The following is a 24,971-nucleotide window of genomic DNA, read 5'->3' as shown; positions in this document are numbered from 1 at the left end:
CAAGGTTGAGGGTGACTGTGAAACCTGCAGACTCGCACCGGCCAGGGCTACAAGATGCAATTTAGTCCATGCGTTAATGTTGGTGAAATCACTAATAATCACATGTCAATCAAATGAACCAAGAAGATGCTAACCACGCATTGGGTGGCAACTCTACCACCACCAATGGTGGAGAAAGAAGTTGCTAACAATGTTATCATCTCTCGATGGTTCACCATAAGAATGTTTCATCTACTAAATAGATCATTTCAATACAAGGGACAAAAAAAGGAGAAATAAAACCCGCCCACATTATTATTTATTATTAATGTTTATTATTATGATTTTTTTTTGTGCAAACGGTCAACATCCCGACCAACCCCGTCAGACTCCAGAAATAACGTCTTGGACTAATGTATCGAGCTTCTGTTTCTCTCTTCCCCCTCAAAACACACAAGAAATGGACAATTATTCGTGAAGTGCTAAGTAATAGAAGTAGATAATGTTGGTTGCCATGGGGACTGCTCCACTTTTACCATCTAGCATTAATATTACTCTCTCCCCCTCTCTCTCTATAAATATATATGCTGGAATTTAAGTGAATAGACCTGCTTGGATTATATTTTTATTATTATAATTTATTTATTTATTTTTAAATAGTCAAAAAATAAATAAAATAAAAATAAACATAAACTGGAGAAGAAAAAAAAAATGAGAATTTTTATTACTTCCCTACAAACAGAATTTAAAGTAGAAATAAAATATCTACAAAATCCTACTTTTAAAAAAAATTCTCAATGAATTTGTTTTTTATTTTTTTATTGAATTTTGGCAGAGAGAGTCAGTAACTCACCTGCCGGTACCAGCCGCGACCACCACAAAATCAGAACGAATCCTGGCATTGGTCCTCTGTGCAGAACCTCACCGAGCAGACGCAGGGACAAAACTTTATATCTGCCTCCGGGGGGGGGGGTTATATTTAGGGAAGGGGGAGGGGCAGTTGCTGCGTCGGCAACGTATCTCATCGTGGTTTCGTGTTACTAATTAGGTTTGTAAACAGAAATTAAATACTCTGGGTGACTTTCATTGCTTAATCACCACACTGAGCTGATGCTTTATGGCGATGCTAATGAAGTCCGTCCCTCCATAGACTTTCATTAGTCAGAGAGTCCGACTGGGTGATTAAGACTGAGTCATTCTATTGTTCCACACAGGGAGTATGATAAGGAGTCGGGGGGTTTGTCTAGTCGATTGGGGTCAGATAACAGAGCGAGAACTCATCCAAATCCATATTCAGCTGGAAATATTATATTATAGGGCAAAATGAAATAAAATATTAATTTCCACCCCATAAGGGCTTGGGGGGAGGGGTGCCATGTTTTGCACGAACATTCTTGTTTCCTCTATATGGCCTAAATAAATTAAATGTAAATGTCTTGTTCTCACGGGGAAAGACGCACTTTGTGGTGTGGCACAGATGAGAAGATAAGGATATAATAACCCCAGTAGTAACGGCCCTTGTGGGCCGGTGAACGTCGTGCTTCTGAATCGAGGGCGAAAACCTGCTGACTGTGAAGATATTCGGGGTTAGCGGCTTCTTTGTGAGACGAAAAACGTAGACACCTAGACTGCGCCGGCAGATCAGGTCCATGCGCGGTGATGACCCCTAGTGGGCAGAATACATACTACAGCCAAACACACAAATCTCTTAGAAACATAGAATTTGGCGGCCCCCGTCGGCCCGTCTAGTCGCCCATCTCTCCTGCTGTAAAGACTCAAACCTTAATCTGTTGTTGGTCCCGTCTTAGATTCAGGAGCCGTATGTCTATCCCATGCATGTTTAAATTCCCTTGCTGTATTAACCTCTACCACCTCTGCTGGGAGGCTGTTCCACTTATCTATCACTCGAATGGCAAAGTGAAACTTCCTTGATGCACCTAACTATTCCAAAATAGAAGCAAGTAGGAGGTCCATAAACATGATTACGTGTTATATACAGCCTGTTCCCTGGATCTGCACCATTATTCCTCCCCATTGGACGATCTCTCTACTAAGTTGCTGATTGCTGTTGGTTGAGTTCAGGCAGTAAGGGGTGGAGAGGATATCAGGGCAGGAAGATGTCCAGCGATTTCAGCCCCTCTACAGCGAAGTCATCCTTTACTTTTAATCATAGCAATTGGAAAGTTAATGGGGTAAATGAGCATAATAAGTCAGTTGTTGGGACTCTACAGGGAAATCCAGGACTGTTGGCAGTGTCATATACAGATTTTGGCCACTTTTCACACTTCCAGAGCCCTTCAGCAGCCCTGACATATGGAACATCCTCGGGGCAAGTATGGTATAAACCAGTTTTTAGGGACTGTCTGGGTCAATTCTGGACTGCTGGCAGCTATTTGTGTAAATCCTCCATGAATTCCTTTGTCTGAATGCACCAGGCTTTCTAAATATAAAATAAAGGATGCTAAATGTGGAGCAATTGACAGGAGCAGTTCCATGGTTGCCATGACAACTGCTCCACTTTAAGCACAAGTTGGTCTTTATAATCCGGGTCCACAGGCTGCTCAGTTCCCTGATTCCTCAGCCCGCCCGCGTCTGCATATAGTAAATGTTTTGTTTAGGGCCGTCCGCCCGCACTAATCCGCGAGGGCTTCCACCTAGTTCGCCCGCCCGCACTCATCTGCAGACGATACCCAGTCTGTGAATGTGGGTTTAGTGCCCGCCCGCGCCTCTCTGCCGAGCTGACACTGCCTGTGAATGTGGGTTTGGCGCCCGCCCGCTCCTGTCTGGACCGTGTACGCTGTGTGTGTCGGGCCCGCCCGCGGTGCGCCAAGTGTGTGTGTGTCGGGCCCGCCCGCAGTGCGCCAAGTGTGTGTGTCGCGCCCGCCCGCTCCAGGCCCCGCCGCCGCTGTTGTTTGTGCGAGGGATCCGCCCGCCGATGTTTGTCGGGCCCGCCCGCTCGTGTGTCAGCGCTGCGTTCGTTCGGTTGGCGCTCGGTGTGTCGGTGCTGCTGGGCCGCGGTGTGCCAGGTTCTCTTCTCCCCGCCTCCATCCTCCTCACGTGTCCCGGCGGCGGTGCAGGGAGGCAGGCAGGGGATCTCCTCACATGACCCGTGTGTTTGTCCCCGTGATCAGCTCCGCCGGGCCTCCCGCCTCCTCCACCCCCCCGGGCCGTCTCGGGCCTCGGCCCCGCACCGCCTGACCCGGGGGACACGGGCCACCCCGAGTACCGACACATGGACATGCTGGATCAGGGCCTCGACTCCTCCGCCAGGTCAGAACTCCAGCCCGAGGCTGCGGCCTGCACTCTTGCGGCGGACTAAGGGGGTACTTTAATGCGGAGTTACAGCCATACTAACGCAGGGCACTGGGGCAAATAGCCAGGCTGGTGGTTGGGGGTATAAGGGTAAATGGACTTTCAGATAGAGGGCATTGGGGGTAAACAGCCATAATAATGGGGTGCAGGGGGGGTAATGGGGTAACAGGAGTAATTATGGGGTAAATAGTGATACTAACAGCAGCACAGGGGTAAAAAGCCACACTAAGCAAGGGCAATAATATGGGGGCACAGGGCAAAATTGGGGTGAATAGCTGTACTAATGGGGGGCACTGGGATAGGAATGGGGTAAATAGCCACACTAAAGGGGGGCACTGGGGGTAAGAATGGGGTAAATAGCCACACTAAAAGGGGGGCACTGGGGTAAGAATGGGGTAAATAGCCACACTAAAAGGGGGGCACTGGGGTGAGAATGGCATGTAATTAGCCCTAATAACTGTAAATGACGTTAGTGTGCCCGGGTATAAATGACCGTAACATACGCCGGCGTAATAATATAGAATCTCGGCGTAATAATGGGTATTAAGAGCAGTAATGACAGTGAGTGTTTGTGGGAGGGCAGGGGCAGAACGGAGGGCTATTAATGACAGTAATAATATAATCCAGTGAGCGGGGGGGGGGGGGGAGATAATAGCATATTGTACGGTGCCACGTGGGGGACAAAAACATCGCAATGCAATATTAAACGGCGTGTGCGTTACATAGAACTTATTACACGTTCCAGGTGTTATAGAATAGGCGCTGACCTATGGAATAACGTATAGAATATGCCGGCCCCCTGCGTTTAGTATATATACGTTAACGTATACATATGGGCCGGGAATAGATGCAGATGCCAGAGCTGATATATATAATAATTTACATTGCACGTTGTCGAGTAGCTGATGTCACTAGTATGGCAATATATATATATATATTTTATGTGTATTTAAAATAATATTTATACAAAATTACATATATTTATATTGTTTTTTTTATAAACCTTATTTATACAAAATTAAAAATAAATTATATATAATGTATATAATTTATAATTTTGTATAAATATTTATAAAAAAACATAATGCATATATTATGTATAATTTAAATGTTTTGTTATAAATATTTATACAAAGTTCTGAATACATTGTTGTATGTGATGTAAATATATCATGTTTTTTAATAATTATTATTTTGATATATATGTCGTAAGCGCGCGTTGTGTTTGAATGCAGGGACTGTGATAAGTGCGGCGGGGATGACAGGTGCTATGAGGTTATTATACCCTCCTGTGATATATCTGCGGGTCGGGCGATATGTCGAGTCGCATAACGTTTGCAGTCTGTTGTATAACGATCTCGATTTGTAGGCGATTTGTGTGTTTTGGTTATTCTGGAAAGTTCCTTTTGGCGTGAGAGGAGAGAATGTTCTTCGTTAGGATAGTGCGGGTGACGGCTGATTTGCATAAAGGGCTGTTAGGGTAGGGGGGGTTAGTGCAGGGGGGGTTAGTGCTGTCGGGGGCCGCTGGCTAATTGTGGCGATGCCGGCAGCCTGATCCTTCGCCACGTTCGCTGTAACAGCCGGCGGAGAAACTTCTTTCCTCCTCCGGGTGCTTTATGTCCGGTCAGATCCCCGCTGCTGGCGCCGACACCTGTACTGCCTGCCGGCACGGAGAGCAGGGGCGCTTCATAATGCAAACTCCCCGCTTAGTGAATAGACGCCTATGTGCGTGACGGTGATGAACGGGAATAACCATAAACGGCTTTTCTTTCTGGTCAGGAGATGCGGATAGTCGGCAGATATATCATATAAACAGTAACTGTTATCAGGCAGGGGCGGGGTCTGTGCGGCCCCCGGGGGCCACGCTCTGTGCAGCTTGCAGAGAGTTCATTGGGTTAGATGGAGAGGAGCGACCAGATGTTCTGCGCCCCGCTGGATCTTGGGAGATGCAAAACTTGCAGATATTTGGCTAAAGCGGCTTCCGGTATCCAAATGACATCGCGGAGGGGAGGCGGATCGCTTGTTACTGGAAACCAGGACAGCTACAAGTCTTTCGGTGGATCCTGCGATACCTGCCTGCTGGGCCAAAGTGTTAAAGCGCTATATGCTTATCCAATGCATGTTTAAATTCCCCTACCACTTCTGCTGGATGGCTGTTCATCTTATCAACTACCCTCTCACTGAAGTGAAACTTTCTTATGTTCCAGCTAAGCCCCTGACTTCTTGGTTTTAGATTATGGCCTCCGGCACTTTGTGGAGCGTGGTATCGGGCTGGTGGGGGGGATCTCTGTGGCACACGGCTGTGTGTGTCCTGGTTACGGGGTCCGCGTGGGTGAGGTGAAGCCCCCCGTGCAGTGTTTGGCGTCCCGGGCAGTCTGGTTGAGGCGTGTGATTACGGGGTCCGCGTGGGTGAGGTGGCGTCCCGGGCAGTCTGGTTGGGGCGTGTGATTACGGGGTCCGCGTGGGTGAGGTGAAGCCCCCCGGGCAGTGTTTGGCGTCCCGGGCAGTCTGAGGCGTGTGGTTACGGGGTCCGCGTGGGTGAGGTGAAGCCCCCCGGGCAGTCTGGTTGGGGCGTGTGATTACGGGGTCCGCGTGGGTGAGGTGAAGCCCCCCGGGCAGTCTGGTTGGGACGTGTGATTACGGGGTCCGCGTGGGTGAGGTGAAGCCCCCCGTGCAGTGTTTGGCGTCTCGGGCTGAGGCGTGTGATTACGGGGTCCGCGTGGGTGAGGTGAAGCCCCCCGTGCAGTGTTTGGCGTCCCGGGCAGTCTGGTTGAGACGTGTGATTACGGGGTCCGCGTGGGTGAGGTGAAGCCCCCCGTGCAGTGTTTGGCGTCCCGGGCAGTCTGAGGCGTGTGATTACGGGGTCCGCGTGGGTGAGGTGAAGCCCCCCGTGCAGTGTTTGGTGTCCCGGGCAGTCTGGTTGAGGCCTGTGATTACGGGGTCCGCGTGGGTGAGGTGAAGCCCCCCGTGCAGTGTTTGGCGTCCCGGGCAGTCTGAGGCGTGTGATTACGGGGTCCGCGTGGGTGAGGTGGCGTCCCGGGCAGTCTGGTTGAGGCGTGTGATTACGGGGTCCGCGTGGGTGAGGTGAAGCCCCCCGGGCAGTCTGAGGCGTGTGATCGGGTTCGTTCTCTCCTGCGCTCACTCTTTGCATTGAGAGAAACCTTTGGAATGCGATCAGCTCATTTCAGACGAGGAGGCGTTTGACAGCGAGAGGTCGCCATCTTAAACTAGAGAGTGAGAGGCATTAGGAAGTTTTACTTTACTGAGAGGGTGGTAGATAAGTGGAACGGCCTCCCAGCAGAGGTGGTAGAGGGTAATACAGTGTTAAACACGCATGGGATAGACATATGGCTCCTTAATCTAAAGACGAGACCAACGACTGATTAAGGTTTGAGTCTTTACAGCAGACCAGACGGGGACCGACCTGCCGGCAGGTTCTATGATTTGATTCGCCAAAAAATGTGCGTTATTCAGCGGCCCCCGATCGGCCCCTGCTTTGTGAGAGTTTTCTTCCCGCCACGCAGAGCTTCTGCTTATCTATTTATACAGTTTTGAGGTTAACAGGAAGGTGCAGCCGGCAGCCGTCTGGAAGCTGCAGCGCGGGGCTTTATTCGCTAAACGCGAGTTGTGGTTTTAACCGCCTCACTTCACTATTCATTATGAAGGGCAAAGGCAGGCAGGTTACTCCGGCGATGGGGCCTGAGCTAGCCCTGTATAATGGATAGTTCAATGAGTAAGGAGGCACTCGGAGTGTTGGTTATACATTTCTCAGGGCTGGCCAAGCTCTTCTTGCAGCAGAAGCTGGCTTGGCTTGGATTAGTATTGAAGCCAAGGAGCTGAATGAACTCTCTCTTTAGTGAATAAGCCCCCCTGGGCCTGGTCTGCTGAACGCAGCTTTTGTAGGAAAGGTTTCACGGGGCTGCAGCTTCCCCGCCTGTGACGGTTTATCGTTAAAGATAAGAAGTGGAAGCCCTGAGTGTTTTAAGTCACAGGATCCGTTTCATAAAAATACTAAACAACGAGCGCCCCGAGGGGCCGTACGGCAGACACGGCTCACACAAAGGGTTAATAGATCCGGGACGGGTCATAAGACCAGATATTAACAGAGACTCCCGATAATTACTCTGTGATCGTATCTCGCCCTACTTCATATCTCTCTGCAGACTGCTTCATGCTCGTTCGGGGCAGTCCGTGTAGTCGTTACATTCATTGTCCTCGGGGTACTGTAGGCGAGCGAGCAGAGGAATCGTCTTCCATTACTTGATGGTATCTGTAGGGTTTTTGTAGCGTCGTGCTGTCTGCCACCGGCGCACGGGGGCCGTCATCGTAGACCGTAGGAAGGACGGCTCCATGGTAGACAGTGAGGGCAGTAAAGCTCTGGAACGCGTTACTCGGGGGAGATGTTGGAGACGCTTGGATGAGCCGTCAATCCATCTTTCCCGCCCCGGTCGCATCGCTGTAGACAGGGTTGTTCTTGATGGTCCTCTGTCTTCATTGAGTCCCGTTGACCGTGGAAGGTGACGGAGGTTGACCCGGCAGAGCCGATTCCGTGCAAGTCATTGAGTAATGCGCGTTGGCAAACGGATAAATTATCAGGCCTTTTAGCGTTTGCGAGTTCTTGTGTTTTGCTGGCCGGTTGCGACCTTTAATGAAGTCGAGCTGCTGCCCCAAAGCGATCGAATCGAAGCGATTGGTTTCTCAGATCAGATGTTTATGGGCCGGGGTCACTTGGTCTCGAGTTGTCGTTTATTTATTCATTTTAATCGTTCTTCTTGTTTTCTTCTTCTTCAGTCACGATAAGGGACAGGAAGACGACGTTGTCGAGTTACACGAAGGTAAGAGCTTTGAATGTTTTGTTTTCCGAAGTAATTTGCCTGCCAGGATTCTCTTGTTTGATCAGGCGTTATAGTGTGTGTTAGTGTGCGTGCGTGTGTGAGTAAGTGGGTGTGGGTGTGTGTGTGAGTGTACGTGTGTGCGTAAATATATGTAGTTATTAACAATCTTGTACTCTTGGCTGTTCCAGGAGAGGAGACGAGTGCCGACGAGCATACAGCGGTGGCCATCGCCACTGTCCAACAAGCCGCATTCACAGACCACAATATCCAATACCAGTTCCGCACAGAGAATAATGGAGGACAGGTACTTGACTTACAGTAGAATAAAACCCCAACGTTCCCCGTGCTATAAAATACCCCAACCCCTTCCCAGAAATAACTCCTTAATCATGTAATATCCTGCCATATTTGTAATTATTTCCCGGAACACTTCCAAAGTTTTGGTCCGAGCTTAAACCTTCAGAGGGTTCAATAAAAGATCCGTAAAGGTCTTCTCCAAAAGAGGGTGCGTATTGAGCAGGGCTTTAAGCTGGCCTAATGCCCCTCGCGGGGGAGAGATGGAGAGCAGATATACCCGGGAGAATGGCGGATCTCTTAGCGCACACAGGACCGGTGTGATGGAAGCTGCCCCGCCGTCCCTCACCCTGCGGACCTTAACGCTCCCCTTTTGTGCTTCTCGCCCCGCAGGTGACGTATCGCGTTGTCCAGGTGACAGATAGTCAGTTGGATGGTCAGGGCGATGCGACCGGAGCGGTCAGCGTGGTGTCCACCGCAGCCTTTGGTGGTGCGCAGCAAGCCGTAGCACAGGTACCGGCCGCGGCTTTTTCAGAATGTCTCGCGTTGGGTTTCGCAGCATAACAAGAATTCTTATGATCTGAATCGTTGCAGCAGATAGGATTTCTTTCCTAACCCGACTGGCTCTCGATGCGTCTCACGGCTCGTAAACGGGGTTAAGAGGAGCTTCTCACACGGAGTATAACGTGATCGCTGCGCTTCAGCGACTAAAGTCGTGTTTTAACTGGCGGTTATCCCTCTGGTTTGTCCGACAGGCAGTCATCCAGAACCCTTTCAGTAATGGCGGAAGTCCTTCCACGGACGCGGTCAGCGGGGAGACGCGCTTCGCCTACTTCCCAGCTTCCACAGTTGGCGACGCGACGCCGGTGTCCGTACAGACGGCCGACCCGTCCTTGGCACAAGCAGGAGGTGAGCGAGGGTGACCAGCCCGTGAGCATTACAAGCATTTCATGGACTCCTTCTGTGTCCTCCCTATTGTACGGTCCTGCCCACCATTTAAAAAGTATCTTTTAACCCCGAATTCTTGTGTATTTTCTGTGCTCAATACGATCCCTTCCGTTACTAGGGCAATTTTATGTCATGATGACCCACCAAGACGTGCTTCCTGCAGGAACCCAGAGGACGATCGCCCCGCGGACGCACCCCTACTCACCGTACGTACTCGACGAGTGAAAACATACTTCTAAATACTCTGGATTTACGCAAAGTTCTACGTGACTTTAAAGATGTTTGAGATGATTTGTTTTGTTCTCTGATCCTGTTAGTAAAATGGACGGAAACCGAACTCCGCGGGACGAGAGGCGCAGAGCGCAGCACAACGAAGGTAACTGAGAAATGTTCATGTTTTCTCCGACCCCCTGTGACGGAGGTCTCCGCGCACGTTCTCATTGCCGCTTATTCTTCCGCAGTGGAGAGGAGACGGAGGGATAAGATTAACAACTGGATCGTCCAGCTGTCCAAAATCATTCCAGACTGCAATGCAGAGAGCAGCAAAACCTCCGCGGTAAGAGAGTCCTCTGTGCCCCTCTCTCGCCACGCCTCTGTCCCCCCCTCCTCAAATAATGGGACGCTGATCGCCGTGCGAGCCCCTCGAATGTAGACTCCGGGATACACGCAGCTATCATCGTCTTCTATTTTCACATCTTGGGGGTCACACAGAAATATCGCTTGTAACAACAGCAATAACGGGGGGGGACCCAGCAGGACCCTCTTAGTCTTTATCCTTTAGGGTAGTTTTATGCACATTCCATTATTCGTGGTTTGCTTTAACTACTTCCGCTGAAAGGCTATTCCGCATATCCACTTCCTTTCTGTAGCATAGAGTCTTCTCCCATCTAACTTTCACCACCGGGTGTCGCTGTGGGACTCGCTAACCGGCGTCTCCCTCTGCCACGCGCGGAGCAGAATCCCGTTGAGAGCTTTAGCTGTCCGTTATCGCTCTGCTCACGCTTGGCTCTTTTACATCCCTCTAGCAGAGTAAAGGTGGCATCCTCTCTAAAGCCTGCGACTACATACGTGAACTGCGCCAGACCAACCAGCGCATGCAGGAAACCTACAAAGAAGCCGAGCGGCTCACCGTGGACAACGAGGTGCTGCGTCAGCAGGTCAGAGACTCGATAGCGGGGGGCCCAGACTCTCCAGACACTTTCATGGAAACCTTTCTTCGTAAAATGCTAATTTTTTTTTTGATGTTTTTCCTGATCTGATTGGCCGTTTTCTTCTTCTTTCCTTCAGATTGAGGACCAGAAGAATGAGAACACCCTCCTCCGAGCTCAGCTGCAGCAGCACGGAATCGAAGTCGTAGATGATCCTCCAAGGCAGTAACTTTTTATCTTTTTGGAGTAGGAATATTGTTGTGTCGGGTGAAAGGCGGAAGATGACCCAAGGAAATCCTTCTCTGTATTATCTGCCTCCCGCCTGCCCCGCGTTCCCTGCGTGCCCGAGCCACTTGCCACATCCTTAACATTTACCCCTCTTCCCTTTTATCTCCTATGACCTCGCGGTGTCAAATCCATGTTTATTTTCTTCATGTATAAAGTATATTGCGGATTGCAAGGCACAAACGGGAGTAGAGGACAGCCGGCCCTCCGCCTCGAACACCGGGCGGTCGATATAAAGGCCTTCTCGCCCCAAAATGAGGTCTCCCCCACCCCGCGAAGAAGGGCTCTGAAGCCAAGGGTTAAAGAGTTGCGTTGCTTTCTTTTTTTTTTTTGTTTTCTTCCTTTTATATATATGTATAAATATATAAATATGAACATAACTTAGACTTTTAGAGATGGCGATGTCACTCAAATATTTTTTTTAATTTTGATTTTTTTTTTTGCTTTTAATATTTTTAATCCTCGGCGGTGCGAACGAACGGAGGGTTCGTGTTTTGAATAACCCCGTCGGCTACGCGGCGCTTCGGGTTTCTCTATCTGTAAAGCGTCGTGCGCGGCACGCAGCGGCATTTCTCAGCGAGGCGTTCCGGCAAAACCACCCCAAAAAAACTATTTCTGAATACAGACTTTGGAAGCCGAGCTGCTGCTTTTCTATTCGTTTATCTGGTAGACAAACAAAAACTATATGTAGCGATCGCAATACTTGAGAGGAGCCGTAATTTCCGGGGGGACCTAGAAGAATCGTCTGCGTTCTTTCCAGAGACCGCTGTGCTACCGGGAAAGACAGGCGTCCTCTTTTGTTCTGCTGCGGTGACCGGCCAAAAAAAAGAGAAATCTCTCTGCCTCGACGGCTTTCGACCCTGTTACAAAGCGATGGCGTCCGGGAGAGTCGGAGAGGAGCGACGGATCAAACAGAACCCGAGAACCCACCGCTTCTCTATGCATCCGAGCAACGCCTGCGGCGCTCGTGCGATATACGAGGGTCCACGTTAAATCCAATTCTCGTGAGGTGTATCCAATCTATGCACTTTATTATCGTTTGAATAACTCGCCCCGCTTGGGCCCCGGGCTCAGCCGTTATTTCCATGACCCCGGGCCGAGTCCGCCAACCGGTTCCCGACCGCCGCGCGGGAGTACGTCTGCTCGGCGCATCGCTCTTCTGTAATATCTTGTATATTTCAATACAGCGTAGGCATGTTGCAGTAGCATATAGTGTTTTTTTTTTATTTATTAGCTTATGAATTTAGTTCTTTATATGAAACCAATTCCAGCCCTTCGGGTAAATCCAGATTTCAGCAAACCCGGGGGCGGGGGGGGGTTGTTGTCGCGCGTTCGTCGCTAGAAGCTCGCCTACCTCTCCCCCGATTGGTTGCCGCCACGGTTGTTGAGCACAGCGCCGTGAAATAACACGCAGCCCTTCGCACGTGCCACGTTTCCAAGATAAGCCAATTTTTTATATATATATTTTATTTTCTAACTGTTTCTATCAAGACTTAGAAATAGTTCTTTGTAGCCGGTTTGGCCGCGGACCGCGAGGTGCGATTCCTTTGCATACGGGGGCCACGTTGTTACTCGCTTTTTGTTCTCCTTTTTTCTCCCTTCTGTTAACTTTACCCAAAGTGTTTACGCGCGCCTCGTTCGACGGGGACTTTGGTTCTTTTGCTTCTGCCAAGCAAGCGCCGATTACAAACGATCATCACCTCGCGCCCTCGGCATCTCGCGATATATTCCCTCTAGGCAGCCGATAGTTAATGACAGATATTCACTCGCGAAAATAAAAACGTTTTGTACCAAGGTTTCCGCTTTGTGCTGATACATTTGTCGTCGTCGCTTGCTAATACCACCCAACTCTCTTGGAAGAATTTGTTCTGAAAGAGCAGGGGTCCTGAGCTTCCTGCGCATGCGCTGCACGGCTCATATTACATTCAAAGGAACGGCAGCCAATCGGACGTATCTTATCTGAACGCTGCGATTGGCTCCCGCCGCTCTTGTACAGGAAGTGTACTTAAGTATGCTTCCTGGTTTTAAGGACAGGCCGCCGGGAGGGGATCCTTCTCACTCTCTGAAGTCGTTCAACAAATTTCATGCAGGAAAATGCATAAGGAGCCCCCCCAAAAATGCATTTTACGTTAAACTGGGTCTTCGAGCGTTTCCTTTGAGCTACCAGATCGCTGCACCAATTTTTAAGAGGTGTTTTGACACAAAGTAACAAAAAAATTGATGACGGACTCTTATAAAACGTTTGTTTTTTTTAGGGTAAGATTACCCTGTAATGCTGGGACTTTTCAATGTAAAAGAGTAACTAAAAAGTGTTATCTAGGCAAACATGCGCGTGCCGTCAGCCGGGAACCGCTGTCCGGTCCTGATCTCCTGCTTCCTTCTGTTAATTATTTCGTAGTATATGCAAGACGGGTGAAAATGTAAAGAACGCATTCAAGAAAGAAAAAAAAAAGTTTTATGTAAAACCTATGCTTTTTTTTGTCTTTTCTTTCTATTCTTAATAAATCTAAATTTTGTGGGGTAACGTTCTAACAAATTCTGGAAAAAAATCCTAATTTAACTTTAAAAAACAGTTTAAAAAAATGGAACTAATAGAAGAATAAAGGAGGTTGCTGGGAAACGAAAGCGCCGTCGGCGTTCTATAATAGATTATTCCTTCTCAGTTTATCTTCTGTAATAATCAGCGATTTCAGAGGGCAGAGATAGCTTATTGGGGAGGAATAATGCAGGTTTCGAGAAGGCTGCACCCGTGAGATACCCATAAACTGGGTTTTAAAATTCCAATAACTACTTGTTGCTTATTTGACCCAATAAAGTCCCTTAGGGATGTTTATTCGCTGCGCTCAAGTATTGCGTGGCGGGATATAGACAACTTTTTAGGGGAAACGGCCGCCGACGGGATCTGAATATTATGCGTATAGACGGGTCTCCCATGGGCACCAAAGCCTTGCGCGGTGTCCTGTTGTACCGTGAAGGGGGACGGTGATGCCCAATCCGACGCTGAGCCTGAAAGGGTTAATCAGTAAATTTTTTTTCTTTATTTTTTTGTCTCGCTCGTCCAGCCTGGCGGACGCCGGCCCGCAACAGGCGCCACAACCTGTATTTGCAATGTGTGAACTTTAACTCTGCCCTGTTACGGCGTCACGAATATGTCGAAACCTCCGGGAAGATCTCAGACACGATCTGCCCGGCAGCCGCTGCCCCCGACGGCTAAAAATTCCTTTACTCTCAGAGAAGGCGATACCCAGAACCCCCGGCGCCATCCTTTATTGACCCCACATTTCCTTATGGAAATCCATCCATTTCTATTGGAATAAAAAAAAAAAAAAAAGAGTTTAACCCCTTCACGACAAAGCCTCTGCATGTACGGGCTCGCAACCCATTGGGTGTTGCCCAGAAGTTACCATTAATGATACATTTTTGCTACCCAAAAAAATGAACTACAGCTAAAAATCCTCCAATACCGATGCGCCGAATCACTGATCGAAAAAACATAAGATTGTCACAGGAAGGATTGGCCGCCCAGCGGAGGATGTCTGGGTGGCCATCTGGTAACTCTATATATATATATATATATATATATACAAATATATTCAAGGTTCCGAACAAATAATCCATCGGGTGCCAAGTTGATCAACAAGAATGCAAGAGGAGGCGCAAGGTCAACGAGATCTATCCATTCCGACTATTTATTTCGCAAAAAATGCTATATTTCACAAAATAATAATAATGGGAAACGGTTTAGGGGCAGAAGAGGCTTTTTAATGAAAAAATAGGAAAGAATAAAAACCCTCTACTGGGAGGATGTTCCATTTATCTACCCTTTCATTAACCGGCAAAATCTCAAGAATATTATTATTTTAAACAATAGTTTCCATTTTTTTGTCTGCAACTCCTATCATTCACGGCCAGCCCGCTAGGCACGCGGATTCGAGCCGCTGAATGATTTTACAAATACCTCCCCCCCCGGCCCCCGCACCCTGTCTCCTGAGTGAGGTCACTGGCTGTCCTGGACATCTGTGGCGCCCTTGGGTCTGACTCTGCTGGACTCCCGGGAGCCGCGAGCTGCTGGACTTCAGACCGGGGCATACAGAGTGCCTTTTTTTTCACAGAATCCATCCCGTAACAAATGCTTGTGACGTCACTGAGATTTTAACGAGATATGGTCAAAAAAACATGTAGAAGTTACCAATTTGATTAATTTTGTTACTTTTATAAAACAGACTCGGCAACGCTGCGGATAGTAAATGCCTTTAAGCTATTTGTGGCTGGAATAGAACAGGTTAATAACCTATTTTAATATTAAATACTCTGAAAATCTTGACTTGCAAAGAATTAATCCCAGCCTATTGACAGCAGAGATTATCCAGGCCAGGGGCGCAACCAGAAACCACAGGGCCCTTTTGCAAAAATTGCCCCGGGGTCCCCAACGTCAACAGCTGATCTGTGCCATCATTGCCACCACACAACTCGTCTGCGCCCCCTTCTAACATACAACATATGTAAACACACACAAATCACACACACTCATATTCACTAACACACACAGGTACACATCCATCCATAGATACATTTTTATGGTGTATACAGTAATAACCCCCCAGCACTGTATACAGTAATAACCCCCCAGCACTGTATACAGTAATAACCCCCCAGCACTGTATACAGTAACCTCCAGAGCTGTATACAGTAATAACCCCCAGTGCTGTATACAGTAACAACCCCCCCAGAGCTGTAGACAGTAACAACCCCCCCAGAGCTGTAGACAGTAACAACCCCCCAGTGCTGTATACAGTAATATAGCCCCCTAGTACTGTGTACAGTGATATAACCCCAGCACTGTATACAGTAATATAACCCCCAGTGCTGTATATAGTAATTATACCCCCAGCGCTGTATACAGTAATATAACCCCCCAGTGCTGTATAAAGTAATATAACCCCCCCAGTGCTGTATACAGTAACAACCCTCCAGAGTTGTATACTGTAACAACCCCCCCAGAGCTGTAGACAGTAACAACCCCCCAGCGCTGTATACAGTAATATAACCCCCAGCGCTGTATACAGTAATATAACCCCCCAGCACTGTATACAGTAATATATCCCCCCAGCGCTGTATACAGTAATATAATCCCCAGCGCTGTATACAGTAATATAACCCCCAGCTCTGTATACAGTAATAACCCCCAGCGCTGTATACAGTAATATAACCCCCAGCGCTGTATACAGTAATATAACCCCCCAGCACTGTATACAGTAATATTTCCCCCCAGCGCTGTATACAGTAATATAACCCCCAGCACTGTATACAGTAATATAACCCCCCAGAGCTGTATACAGTAATAACCCCCAGCACTGTATACAGTAATATAACCCCCAGCGCTGTATACAGTAATATAACCCCCAGCGCTGTATACAGTAATATAACCCCAGCGCTGTATACAGTAATATAACCCCCAGTGCTGTATACAGTAATATAACCCCCAGCGCTGTATACAGTAATATAACCCCCAGCACTGTATACAGTAATATAACCCCCAGCGCTGTATACAGTAATATAACCCCAGCGCTGTATACAGTAATATAACCCCCAGTGCTGTATACAGTAATATAACCCCCAGCGCTGTATACAGTAATATAACCCCCAGCTCTGTATACAGTAATAACCCCCAGCGCTGTATACAGTAATATAACCCCCAGCGCTGTATACAGTAATATAACCCCCCAGCACTGTATACAGTAATATTTCCCCCCAGCGCTGTATACAGTAATATAACCCCCAGCACTGTATACAGTAATATAACCCCCCAGAGCTGTATACAGTAATAACCCCCAGCACTGTATACAGTAATATAACCCCCAGCGCTGTATACAGTAATATAACCCCCAGCGCTGTATACAGTAATATAACCCCAGCGCTGTATACAGTAATATAACCCCCAGTGCTGTATACAGTAATATAACCCCCAGCGCTGTATACAGTAATATAACCCCCAGCACTGTATACAGTAATATAACCCCCAGCGCTGTATACAGTAATATAACCCTTAGCTGTAATTTAAAAGATTTCCAAAAGTAAAGGATAACGGGTATATTACAGGAACCTAGATTGCCGGTAATTTTTTTTTTAAATAAATAAACAAACGGATAGTGGATGTGGAGATAAGGAGAGATAACAGGTTGGCCCCACGACATTATCAGTTAGGTGACCTTCTGCGCTCGGCTCTCCAGCAGGGAGCAGCCCATAAATACGGCTCTGTCAGAGTCGGTGAAACAGCATCGGAGTCTGAACGCTTCCACGGGACGGACAGAAACCATTCCAGAGACACCAGAACCATGAAATCCTTCATCCTCTGTGCGCTGCTTCTTCTCTCCGTCTTCTACAACCGCGGCCTCGGCGCTTCCCTGAAAACGGTATGTCCATGGCTTCATGTTCTACCAAGGAGTAATGCAAGTAAAAAAAAATGGAGGCCCGAGGGTTTATAGAACGTTAGTAAAGCTTAATTCTTCTTTACATCTTCAGTCTTCATGAATCAGAATTTAGGTGTAGCTCAGCTTCACCAAAAATGGCGGGTCAATATTTCTTGGGCAACCAGTTGTCCTCCAAGGCTTACTAAAAGTTAATTTATTGACCACTGATTATGGAGTCTTGGGAGGTCTAAGTAACCAGACTTTTTAACTCAAAAACCTTCTAAAAATGAATAATTTTGGGTCATCAGTTTTTGTGGACCTCAGTATACATTATCAAAAATCCACATTATATAGAGGAAATTGGTCCATCCTAAGTCTTTGCCTGATTGTTATTGTTCAAATGGAGGGGAAACTATTTGAGGGCATCATCTAAGCCAACTTGGTTTCGTTTTTAGATACCCCAACCTATTGTCAGGAGGTATCTGCAGGCATTTAACCAAGTCATGTAACACAGCGGGGTTTCTTCTCGTTCATGGTCCTTATATTGAAATATTTTCTAGTTATAGGGCCAAGGTGGGCTTGAGGGCCAGTGTTGAGCCATGGAATAGAAAAGTAATTCGGCAAATAACTATTTTCTTTCCCCAATACAGAATGAAATGATTACTGCGGCAGACCAGATCTCTGAACCACACACGGACGACTCAGATATCCTGGTGAGTCCCGTTCTTTTGCTTAGTTTGAGAAGAACATTTTACGCACGTAGATATGACAAAGAGTAAAATTCCGGCATTGTACGAAACCTTCTCAGCTATATTTACATAGGGGTTTATTCACTAAAGAGTGAGTGGAGTTGCGATAAGATGAGGCATTCCATCTCAGCATTACGTAGGGCCGACATTGTCCTCTCGCTGGTGTTGGCCATTCATGAGGTGGTGAGATTAGAAGCTATCGATGTGTAAGTGAGAAATGGTTTTAACCAACATCTCTCTTCTGTTTAGGAGCCCCTCCTCAGGACTAAACGCCATTCCCCCATCTCCATCTGTACCTACTGCTGCAAATGCTGTAAAAACAAGGGCTGCGGGTACTGTTGTCTGACATGAGGAGCTTCCGATCCAAAGTGTGATCATCTTAACCAATTTGCTGCCTACGGGACGAGCAGAGACCCCTTTGCTCCATGAAATCGATGATCAAACCCAGAAGGGCAGAGAAAGAAAGACTGCTTCATGTAGAGTAATAATACCAACTGCTCCTCGTTGGATCCAAAGGGTTAACTTTATTTCCCACTCTGTTCCCGTCACCTTAACTTATACCTATTTTTTATGTCATTACTAAATGCCTTTTTTTGTAAAATATATTTTTGTACTGTATTTTATTCAAAAATTATATATTTTGTGTCTAATTTTGGCAATATTACAGGAAACAAGTGCAGTTAAACCGATACATAAAAAAAATTATAGGCAGATGTTTCTAAATATTGGAAGAAATTAGGTATTGAATTATTTATTTTTTAATTTCATTTCTGGGGGAAGCATTTCACCTCTGCACACTTCACTTCCTGTACAAGCGAGTGATCACAAGCTGCACTTGTGAGAATGTGCGACTGGAATACCTTCCCCCTGAACTAAGCTCTTTAATAATATCAAATAATTTAAGCTCTGGCGTTGTACAGGAATTTTTATGTAAATTTTATTTAAAAATACATTTTACTAAGTAAAATTTTAGAAAAAAAATCATTGTTCTAGAGAATTATTTTGAAGTGGTTTTTTTTAATTGTTCAAAAAGTTCTGGACTGATGCGGAGATATCTGCTGGAGATTTTTCTTCTAATGTACATGAAAAAAGTAGCATTGTTAATTTTCCACGTTTATATATTGCCGATTGTTTCAAGCGACTAAAATCACAAAATCTGTCATTTTTAACCCACAACTGTACTTGTTTCTGTTGAATAAATTTGAAATTTATAAAACATACCTCTGTCTCGATTAGTTGTTTTACAAAGCCACCGGTTTGAATCATTTGATAAGGATGGAGAATATGTTTCAATATGATGTAATAATCAAAAAAAGGTTGGGTGGGAAGCTTCACGGAACGCGACCACGTCGGTATCAACAAGAAGAATGGAAAATGTTGGGTTTCAGCCCAAAACGAGAGGCTTTTACCCCAGAATGTTAATAAAAATCTGACTTGCACCGGCCACAAGTCGTACTATCATCTTAAAGCACATGTTGTGCATTAGCGGTAACTCCCGGAGCATCATGGGAGATACAGCTCTACTGCAGACGGAGAGCTAAGTCTTGGTGGTCCCTTGTCTATTAAATTGAAGGAGAATGGATCACTGTGCTGGGAGTTGTCCTTCTCTTCGTTTTAATCTTCTCTTCCGTGTGGTGTATGGAATCTGTACGTTATGAATTGATGATGTCATTGAACGCCGCCGTAAATGTCACAAAACGGGGATGATGCAGCTTTTTAGAGCTACGCGTTCCGTTATCGATTACGAATGATTGGACTGGTAAACAAAGCATCAGCGCTAAATACACAGACCGGGAGAACGATTGAGCCATCAGAGCGAGAAGAACAGTTTACTCTAATTCATTGTACCCAAAATCAAACGAGCGGCCAAAGCAGCACCCAGAGCCGTCCATGAACCAGCCAGCCATGTAGAGACTGCGACTGGCCAAAAAAAAGGTTAATTGGCGGGAGTTTCTGCGGAAAACCTCACCGTTTACCCCCTTCCATCCGTATCCTACGAGGAGGGACAATCCTCCAAGAACACGAAGAACTCCTTCTCTTCTCGTATCTGTCAGTGCCTTCAAAACGTCATACCTCGGAACGCTTAATGTGGAGATGAGTGCCGTGGTTATGTTAGGGTGGTTTAGGATGTTATGTTGACCGGCAACTAGAAGCGAAGGGTTACCCGGTAAATCAAAAAGAATACATCAGTTTCTTTGGGTCTCCTTAGATAGAAACATAGAATCTGCCGGAAGATCGGCCCCGTTGGCCCCCGTCTAGTCGCCTGTTTCTCCTGCTGTAAAGACTCAAACCTCAAGGCTGTTCCATCAACAATGATGTCAACAAGATGGGAAGTCCAGGAGACGGTTAACATGCCAACATCGAGAGTTTATCATTTCAGCATCTCATGAATTATCTATCCATGTTGCAGATGAAACCCTAGAATTTCTGCAAATTTTAATATGATTTGGAAACGTTTTGATTATTTTACAGATTTATTTTACGAGACGGAGTGAGAAATACAGAGAGGGTTAAAATGGAAAAATAGCTTGAGAACTCTGACCCCTAGTGGCCCAAACAAACACTACATGCAAACACACATTATCCATCTTAGAAACATGGAACCTGCCGGCAGATCGGCCCCATCCGGCCCCCGTCTAGTCTGCCCGTTTTTCCTGCTGTAAAGACTCAAACCTTAATCAGTCCTTGGTCTCTGTTTAAATTCCATCACTGTATTTCAGTACCACTTCTGCTGGAAGGATGTTTCACTTATCCACCACCCTCTAGTTAAAGTAAAACGAAGGTCTCTGATTAAATGCTTCTCAATCTTTCAGCTTCTGCCATTCACACTTTTCATTATTCCAATGTGTTGGGACGAGAGTATCGGCAGACATCTGACGTGCGGGTCTGTAACCCCGCGCTACTGGCCAGGAATTCTTCTTATTACTATTGTTGTAGTACTACAAAGCATTTAGATCAGCCGTGAATGTGTCGCTTTTTTACGGGTGGAAAGTCTTCTTTTTAATTGTCTGTTGTCTCTCGCCAGTCGTCTGGTTACGAGGCAGAAGGACACTTTTAATTAAAATGTGCTCCTGCGGAGATTCCTGGGGGTTTGCTAGACTGTATCTGACCTTAATACTGCACAATGAGCGTGCAAAAAGATAATATAAGTGAACGGAATGATCGTTTTTGCTCCAATCCCATCTCATTTCGTTATTTGGTGTGAAAAATGGCAAATTCAAGAGGGATCGATTATCCAATTATTTAAAATGTTTCTACATTCATGAAAAATAATTTATCCCATTCTAGAGACTTTTCTTTATCATATAGTCATCATGCTTTCTGCAGAGACGTCGGTGGGGTCTACTGAGACCAAGCAGGAGATCCATGCCAAGAAATCTCCGTTCCTTCCTCCACCGTACCATCAGTGACCCCAAGACTGATAGATCCAGATCAAGGAGCCAGGAGGAAGACCTTCTTTGAGAATCATGGTCGTGGTCTTCCCTCGTAATGTCCTTCTTTAGAACCTTTTCTCCGACGCATTCTGCGTTATTCGAAACGTTGTCACCCGAGTGTTCCATCAACCTGCCTGTCAATAACATGACCTTGTATTGGCACCTCTCTGTCTCCCGGGACATACCTTTCTGGTGCCCTTTAGTAAACTCCTTAATTGCGATCCATATTACCACACGTTAAAATCCCCCCCACCCCCCAAAAAAACTTTCCAGACTTAGGGGAGGGATATTTATCGGAAACTCGGGACTGCCTGTAACAAAAAAAAAAGAAAAAGCAAAACAGATAGTTGGTGGAGAGATAAGGAGAGATAAGAGGTTGGCTCATCATACTATCGGGAAGGTAACCTTCTGCGTTTGACCCCAGAGCTGCGAACAGCCCATAAATACGGCTCTATTGGGGCAGGTGAGACAGCATCAGTCCTCGGAGTCTGACCGCATCTACCGGACGGACAGAAGCCATTCCGAGAAGAACCAGAACCATGAAGTCCTTCATCCTCTGTGCGCTGCTTCTTCTCTCCGCTCTCTGCAGCAGAAGCCGATGCGCCTCACTGAACGTGGTAAGTACATTTTTTTATAAAGCTATTTTAACTTTTTCCCGTTATTATTTATCTTTGAACAAATAGGAGAATCATGAAATAAAGCCTGGCTCAATTTTATTCTTTTTTAGAATTTTTTTTTACATTTTTTTTAAAAAAATGAATGAGGATTTTGTTATCAAGGCAACCTAATTTAGAAGAGGAATTATAGAAAAGATGTCTATAATGATTAGCTCAGTTATTACAAATTTCTACCAAAATTGAAAATAGCTACCTCTTTTACTTAATAATTGACACAAATTTAATTTTATAAAAAAGGAACATTTACACAAATTTATCCATTTTTTATGCATGTAACTAAAATTTTTTTTTTTTTTTACTTCTTAAAACAGAATGAAATAACAAATTCCGAAGATCAGATCCAACGCGTTTTTGAACCGCATATGGAATCACATATTCTGGTAAGGTATATCTTTGCCAATATTCCTAAATTATTATCTGGAAAAACCTTAATTTATCCCTCAAACTAACTCTCTGGACAATCTTTCTGTCAACATACCAACTTACATACATAGAATGTATTCAGGGATGTGAGATTTAGAATAAAAATAAATTATTGGAATTTTATAAAATATTTTCAAAAAAAATTTTTTTTTTTTAAAAAACTATTTTCAAAATGTATTTTTATTGGATATTGAGTGCAGCTGGTAAAAGATTTAGACGCTGAGTAATTTATATCATATTCACTTTATTATTCCTAATCCTAATTATTTAGATTTTTCCAAAAGCTTTCATATTCCTATTTTTTTTTTAATTTAAAATGTATTTTTATTGGATATTTAGTGCTGCTGGTAAAATATAAAGGCACTGAGTATTTTATATTCACTTCTACTATTTGTAATTCTAATTATTTTTATTATCTTAGATTTTTATTTCCCAAAATCTTTCATATTTAAATTTAAAATGTATTTTTTTTTTTAATTTTTTTTTTTTTTTTTTTTTTTTTTTTTTAACTAGGAGCCGCTATTGCGGACCAAGCGACAGTCTCACCTCTCTATCTGTTTATATTGCTGCAAGTGCTGTAAGAGAAAAGGCTGTGGGTATTGCTGTCGGACCTAAGAGTTTGGATCCTCAAACTTCCCAGAAGCCATGCATGTTCCTACTACTAGCGGTTAAATTATTCCTCTTCTTCGCAGCTCTATACTTTCCCTCCTATATTTATATCTACTTATATATCATTAACGTATTTTTATATACCGTATTGTATAAGACTTTTATATAGACATTTATGTACGAATGATCGTGTATAATAATACTCTCTAACGGAAAATATTTTTTCAAGTATATATATATATATGTTTAAAAATGTGGACACTTATTTAAAATTCCTTTTTTTATCCAACGTTATCCTTCCTGATCTTATCACAGTAAAAAAAAAAAAAGCTATGGAAACATTTACTTATATATTTACTATGTATGGAAACCCTTACACACACATATATATATATATATATATATATATATATATATATATATATATATTTATATATATGTGTTACTACACAGCTATGCATGGAAACCCTTACACACGCACACATTATATATATATATATAGGGTTTGCCCGGTAGAAGCCAAGAAACCTCAGAGTTGTTAAATTTGTCCCATGAACTGTCGTTCTGTTTAATAAACCAGATTGTAAGACGTCTCGCCTCTTGTCCTTTCCTTATTAAGTCTCTTCTTTACGCGACTTCGTCCTCCCAAATCTAGCAAAGCCGGCACCAAGCCTGTAAACGCCAAAGGGGCAACTTGTATAATCTTTATACTTTCCCAACAGGTGGGGTAGATGAAGGGCAGCAATCATAGTTTATGGAGGTCCTGAAATGGTTAAGTGGTGAGAGTAGTATAGGATGCGTTGGTGGTAGCACAACTAGTAATCAATTGATGCTTTTTACTTTACTAAGAGGGTGGTAGATAAGTGCAACAGCCTCCCAGCAGAAGTGGTAATACAGTGCCGGTATTAAACATACATGGGATAGATATATGGCTCCTCAATCTTAGATTAAGGTTTGAGGTCTTTACAGCAGGAGAAGCTGGAAAACAGAAAAACAAATGGATATAGCTGTATTAGCCCCAGAGAAAACTGAGAAACCTCATAGGTCTCTTTCTCAGATGGATTCTTGGGTAAAAGCTGCATACATGCAAAGTCATAAAGCAGGCTAAAGGTATAGTCTTAAACGGGGCGTGTGGAAAAAATACGGGCGTGTGAAAAAAACAGGGGGTGTTAGATGACGTGTTGCACGGCAAAAATGTTTCTTCCCTGTTGTGCTGAGCTGAAGCGAGGTGGAATAATGACATTGATAAATAGAAAGGAAACTACTGACCCCTACTGGTGTTACTGAGAACTGCATCCTGTCTGTACCACGGTCTCCTGGTTAATTCATTATTATTATCTTTTACCCTAACAATTCACGCAGCGCTTAATACAATACATATATTCAAGGGGTATTATTTTGTTTTATATGGCACCATCATATTCTGTAGCGCCGTACAATGGGTAAGCAGGACCGATTCTGCTGAGAAGCCGTTCCACTTAGGCACCACCCTCTCAGTAAAGTAAAACTTCCTTCTACTACATCTAAGCCTTTTAGATTATGGGCTCTTGCGCTAAACAACTAAAGGCTCGCCACAATACGCGAGAAGGGAAGATAAAAAGGTGGGGGTGATGGGAGATAACAGGGTTGTTGTGATTCGGATCAGTGTTGGAGGAACTGAAGTAGCCATTGGCCGAGAGCCACCCCAGAGAGCCGAGAGCCACCCCTTTTAGAGGCAGAAACGCGGCTGGGTCTGAAGATAAGCCGAGATCAGTCAAAAGATCGCAATCAACCAAACGGGAATGGCGTTTATTTCTTTATTACGCGCTCCCAGAGGTTAAAGTCACGCTGGGTGCAGTCTGATTTTCCTTGTGGGTTTTAAGTTAATA

General features: G+C 45.3%; 1 protein-coding gene across 2 annotated transcripts; it reads left to right on the top strand.

Annotated features, from left to right (window-relative positions):
- Window positions 1–2,903: 2,903 nt before the first annotated feature.
- Window positions 2,904–12,006, top strand: USF2 (upstream transcription factor 2, c-fos interacting). Of its 2 annotated transcripts, none has more exons than XM_053452219.1 (10): window positions 2,904–3,249; window positions 8,083–8,126; window positions 8,315–8,430; window positions 8,814–8,933; window positions 9,176–9,329; window positions 9,487–9,574; window positions 9,686–9,744; window positions 9,830–9,924; window positions 10,397–10,525; window positions 10,656–12,006. In XM_053452219.1, exons 1-10 carry the CDS (start codon window positions 3,212–3,214, stop codon window positions 10,743–10,745), a joined length of 933 nt encoding a protein of 310 aa, XP_053308194.1. In that variant the 5' UTR covers window positions 2,904–3,211; the 3' UTR covers window positions 10,746–12,006. The 2 variants fall into 2 exon arrangements, with proteins under 2 accessions (XP_053308194.1, XP_053308193.1); XM_053452218.1 differs by having other exon boundaries at window positions 10,394–10,525.
- Window positions 12,007–24,971: the final 12,965 nt, after the last annotated feature.

This window comes from Spea bombifrons, chromosome 12, assembly GCF_027358695.1.
Source record: "Spea bombifrons isolate aSpeBom1 chromosome 12, aSpeBom1.2.pri, whole genome shotgun sequence".
Classification (NCBI taxonomy): domain Eukaryota; kingdom Metazoa; phylum Chordata; class Amphibia; order Anura; family Pelobatidae; genus Spea; species Spea bombifrons.
The sequence above is the reverse complement of the archived record's forward strand: the minus strand, read 5'-3'. Positions and strand labels throughout refer to the sequence as shown.